The sequence below is a fragment of the Homalodisca vitripennis genome, chromosome 3, assembly GCF_021130785.1.
Source record: "Homalodisca vitripennis isolate AUS2020 chromosome 3, UT_GWSS_2.1, whole genome shotgun sequence".
In the NCBI taxonomy this organism is placed as follows: Eukaryota; Metazoa; Arthropoda; class Insecta; order Hemiptera; family Cicadellidae; genus Homalodisca; species Homalodisca vitripennis.
Genome location: NC_060209.1, coordinates 123,147,223 through 123,153,222, shown reverse-complemented (window position 1 = coordinate 123,153,222; position 6,000 = coordinate 123,147,223). Strand labels below are relative to the sequence as shown.

At 28.8% G+C, this 6,000-nt stretch overlaps 1 protein-coding gene across 1 annotated transcript in view; it reads right to left on the bottom strand.

The window, feature by feature from the left end:
- Positions 1-1,082: 1,082 nt before the first annotated feature.
- Positions 1,083-6,000, bottom strand: part of LOC124357475 (ankyrin repeat and sterile alpha motif domain-containing protein 1B) — a 137,593-nt gene continuing 132,675 nt past the window's right edge. Inside the window, exon 20 of the mRNA XM_046809311.1 lies at positions 1,083-5,457. Within this exon, the coding sequence (XP_046665267.1) occupies positions 5,447-5,457 (11 nt within the window). The 3' untranslated portion in view covers positions 1,083-5,446. The remainder of the gene's footprint in view (positions 5,458-6,000) is intronic.

Genomic DNA, 6,000 nt, shown 5'->3' with positions numbered 1-6,000 from the left:
TGATTAATCCATCAACGTTTAAGCGAACGTGATCACTTTAAAGATACGCTTGCACAAGCCGGGAGCAACGAACAACTGATACCTCTCAACTGTGACATGTTCAGTGCTCCCGGCTTGTGCATACATACTTTTAAAGTAGTCCTGCTCACTTATGCATTGACGGATTTCATTGAAACAAGGACTTTTAGAATTGCAATAAAAATGTTAAAATATTTGGAACCTAGTACATGTTTTATAATTATACTAGTTTTTTTGCTATTTGACTTTAAAGACTTTCAACAGTTGTCATTTTGTTAATATTACAGAAAATTATTTACACAATTATTTTTTTAAATTTTCCTCTTATCTATTCCAAAATCTGTGTGCCAAACTTTCTTTAGCTTAACTAGTTTTAGAGATAATTTTTTTATAAAAAATACGACATGACGGCTAGTGGCTTTTCCTGACCTATGTTTATATGAAATTTTGTGTTTGAAATGATGAATACTATCATCCACAGAAGTTAGTGTGACACCCTTCTGTGAACACCCTGCATATAGTTCTATCTTTCATAAAATGGAAATGACAATACCTTAAGCATTTTCATTATCTTTAAACTGTTCAAATATTTCTTATCTCTCTATGATTTTCTAAAGTACCACTAAAGAAATTAATAAATAACCAATTACTCTGATTTATAACGTCCACTAAAGAAATTAATAAATAACCAATTACTCTGATTTATAACGTCATGTAGCAACATTAAATTAACATATCGGAACAACTGAACTAATAATATTTTCTTATAATACATGATTAATAAACCATACATTTATTGTAAATAACAATTACTGACACAATTATGTAAATTTATTGTTTGACGAATCAGTACTACTATTATAGAAATTAGTAATTTTTCATTATTAAATTTTTATACAGTAGTTTTTACTTTTTCTTCATTAGTAATTATTAAAGAGTGAAAAGGATTACGTGAATATTTATGGTTTATTGTCATGTTATTATTTTGTTTAGTAATGGAAATTAATTGTTCAAATTGTACAACAAACTTAACAAAGAAGGAGGAGGTGAACAAAGACACAGAGTTTTGCTTAGCAATTGTTTAATAGTTGACGTCACAGCCTTAGCTCGTCGACTCAAACACTTTAAAAATAATTCAACAAAAACAAAATATTTTCAATAAACGTTTTAATATATAAACCGTTAGGACTTTGTCTATCTATTTGTCACTTTGAGGTACATACATAGAAGAAACATGTCGATAATTATTGTATTGTAATTAGATGACGTACAGTGTACAGTAATAAATCGCTAAGACTACTGATATATTTGTATTGGGTTCAGGACTGAGCACTCGGCGGCCGAACCGGTTTTTGAAACCGTCACTCCTTAAATACCTAAATATACATTTCAATAGACCTTCTTTAAAAGCACACACGGATCAAAGGATTGCATATTTTATCAACACTAACAGCATATTTACAATGCGATACGTTATAATTTAAAAGGAACTGAAAGCCTTGATTACATCACACGTGAGACTGTGCAATATAACTTGGTTATTGTTGGTGTCTGTCACTCTACTGATGGTCATTAAACCTGATTTATATCTGCTTTAAAATACAATTTTAAACTGAGAAATATCATACTGTAAAGGGTAAATATTAGCTATGTGCGTGATAACAGCATAAAAGCACTTAAATTAATTAGTTTAAATAATTATTTACGAAAGTCATTAAAAAGAAACTGTATTTTTTATCAACCTCAAAATGTATTATACTTAACAGTAGTATAATGACAAACTAGCAAATAAAATTTTAAATCTTTTAACAGTTTGCCACTTCTGCAAATGAATTTATTTTAAAAACTAACAATAAAATAGGTTGTACTGGTAAAACATTAGACTAAACTGAGACAACCCTTTTCTAATAATAACAATGTTAAATCTAAAACTGGTTCATTTTATTATTTTGGGTGTAGATGACAGTTTTAAAGGCATAATTTGTATGCACAATAACTGTGTTGGAATATCTTCTGTAGTACTGTATGAGCAAATTTTTGGTAACTAATGAAAACATTTTGAAATTGTTTGTTGATTGTTCATTATCAAAAATAAATGACGTGCAAACTCTACACACAAAATAAGGTAGTACATTTTATTTATCTTCTTAAATTAATAACACTGTTATTTTATAAAATCAAGATGACTGTCTGTACAGTCGGGTTAACAAAATCATTAAAGAACTATAGTTTGTAAAATAAGAACCAAACATCTAATATGTCTCGTAGGACCACTACTGTTTTGATTTTACTCTTAATTATAAGAGGTAACGTTATTGTAGTGGACGATTGTGATGGTCAGTAGCAGCAGCACAAACATAAACTCAGCTGATAGCAGCACAACACACAGGACAGGGGACAAATACAGCATAGAGGATATGTTACAACAATGTGGAAGATCAGATCTTAGTGAGGGAACGGGGCACACGTCACATCACACCTTACGTCCTGGTGTGCACACAGTACATATATTACAGTCTTTCACATTAGTTTACTTACGTCAACGTTATTAGCAATATAAAATGGAGACAATTGAAACACTTCAGAACAAAAATTAAACTAGCAAAACAAAAATGCATTAGTCAATTTAATAGGTCGATTCAACATGAGTAACACAGCACCTACAAATATGTAAAATCAACAAATAAAGGATGTTCTGTAAAACTGCACATAGAAACACAATCAATACTTTGTGTGAATGCTCTTGATGTTGGGAGGTTTAGTCGTGTTTTGCATGATATAAAGTAGAGTAATATATTTGATTAAATTATTAAACAGTGAGACTCTGCTCAATATAAAAAGCATAATTTATTATTATTTGCACTCTTTACTGATACATATTTTATGGGAGAAAATATCTGTTATTAATATTGTAATTATTAAAAATATTGTATTAAAAATATAATTAGGAAGATTTTAATAAAAACTAACAGTGCATTTGTAAAACAAATAAATGAAATTTCAATTCATAATGAAATATTTTCATTAACAGTACTTCTCAGGGCAATGTTATATATTATGTAACTAATATGACTGCTTACTATTTATCACGAGGAATTACACAAAATAGCAAATTATAAATTATATTGAGTATCTTAATAGTTTTAAAATATTTTTTACTTATAATTTGAAGTACTAAAACTATAATATTGATACATAAAACTATCTTGGATCATCATGGAATCATTTTGGACTAATATGCAGGGGTCGATTAATAAGTTTTATAATATGATGGGATTGTCAAAGTTAATAAAAAATATTAAAATGTAATAAATTCAGTAAGTGTTCCCCGAAGGTAACACGAGCAACAACAAAACCAAGCCTACTACTGGTAATAGTCTCAATACTCCATATAATCTTGTATGAGCTAAAACCACTAATCTTAATTACTTTTAAGATTTATACGACAATTTGAGATAATTTAGCCTATTATTATTATGGTTTTCTAAACGATCCACATGCTAATAATGCACAAATATTAAAATCCATAAATGCAATCCAATATGACCATCAATAATAATTGTTAATTAAAAATTTGTTGGACTTTTAATAGTGTATTAAACAAACTAAATCCTTGAGGACTCTCAAAGTCACAATTATGTTAGTATTTTCTCATTGATCACAACAATAGAACTATTGCTTCAATAAGTCCAATAGTGCTATACAAAACACTTTAGCTTGATGGCGCGTTCACGGTAAACACACAATAATTATTAACTAAAAGTAACTTTAATAAACATGATAAAAATCAGACTTTGTCTATTAACAAGAAAGAAATAAAATTTCACAAAAATTTTATTTATTTAATATCAGTAATTGTTGGTAGAATAATGTACAAAGAATGAAAGACGTTCAAGCAATTGATTTTGAAATTACAATGTAAATAGTTTTAAACATACGTTATTTACATATTTACAAATAAATTCGATTATCATGATAAAAATAAAATAACTGCAGCACTGAAGCAATGTTAAGATAGATTATGCAAATTCTGGATATAACACATTTTATAAAATTTGGCGATCTAATAGCATGAACACTTAAGCATTACATACGAATTACATAACACATATAATTAACATTTACTTTGTAATAAATGCATAGCTAAGCTGCAATTGCAAAGGCAACAAATTCAATTAAACTCTAATGATAAAATTTCTGTAATAAGGGCTACCTTACACTATCTCTTACAATATACATAACAAGTACAGTGAATAAAATATCAATATCATACACGTAACTTAATCACATTAATGTCAGTTTATGTAGTCAGTCAAAATAAATTAATAACGGATTCTCATTGCTCACAAACGTCATAGGAAATACACATGGGACAAACATTGACACAAAAATACGGAAAAATGACCACTTGTGGTATTTATTTGGTGTTTTGGTAGCTTATATTTCCTTTTGAACATATAAAAACCTCATCTATCGGGTTACTTACATTTTTCAATTAGTATACATAAAAAAATTAATTAAAAAACAATTTTTTCATAGTAGGTCAAAAACATACAATTTTTAAGAGCCCAGTTACAATTATTTAAAAAGCGAGTTGTATCTGAGGACATTACAATAAATGACAGTAAGTAAATTACAAATATGTATAGAACTACTCAACAATCGTTTATGTGTTATGAAGAAAAGATACAAAATGCACAAATCTGAAAAAATATTGCCAGGAAAATATTTGTACAGCAAGGAAGATAATATGAAACAAGACAAATTATTGCACAAAAATAATATACGTGTATATACAAATCACAGCTTCTCGATAGGACTTGGAGTGAGCAGCAACTACGTCTATTGTTACCCTGCGTGGAATGGACTGGAGAAGGAGAAAGTGGTCAATTTGTGAAATAAAGTGGATGACAAAGTCAAGATCAACAAGTATCAAAATTAAGACTAGAAATCAACTTTTACAACTTTACATTATATTCTAAATGTTTTAAAAAAACCTCGTATTAAGATTCATCTCAGAATTTAATGCTCATCAAAATGTGGTATTTTAAACCCTATAAATTGGGTACAATAACTCTCACTTAGCTCAAAATCTCATAATGCCTTCTTTCTTTGATACATAATATCTTTCAATATCAGTTGTTTATGAACATAATTCCCCGTAATTGGTTTTAAGAGATTTGCTTGAAACGAACCTTTAAATTCAGTATAATGAGACCAATAGAGGGATGGTAGTGTGCACAGAGCACCCAGCCTTGGAGTTCAATTGTGTGGGCCATCCCCGCCTGAGGGCGACTGCAGGGGAGGGCGGACCAATGGGCTTTATTGCTTGTATCCGGGCGGTGAGAAGCCCTGACCAGCACATGTAAGCGAAGAGCAGCGAGTGATACCTGTTGTTGTTGTTGTACTATTGAGATATGAAGCTCGTTCAATTACCTCCTTATAAAAAAAGTTACAATATCATCAGATAAAACTGTAGTATTATAATAATGGTCAAACATACTGAACAGAGTAATTACAGGAACATAAAAAAATACTTATAATGCTACCAAGTTCAAATTATATAGTAATTAACTGTATTAATTAAATCAATACTTAAAATAAAAAAAATAATATTAAGATAAGTTGCATACAAAAATTCATTGACTAATATCTAACACCATTTTTCTGCAAAATGCTAACTCTTGAGGGGATTGCTTTATAATATAACTTGAGTTGAATAATTCATAATTTTTATTTATAAAATTAAATGCATTTTCTTGTATATTTTATATAAAAAACACAGAAATAATAATTTTAAAATGGAATTTTTGATCTGTTTTCCGTATTTACAATAGATTTGGTACTTTGGTCAGATAAATGGTGCAAGAATTTAGTTGACGAATTTTAACATCCTTTGATAATACTTGTTTGAAATAATAAAATAATACAAGAAACAATATTATGGTGTTATTTACGTCGGTAACTACACTAAAATGGTTA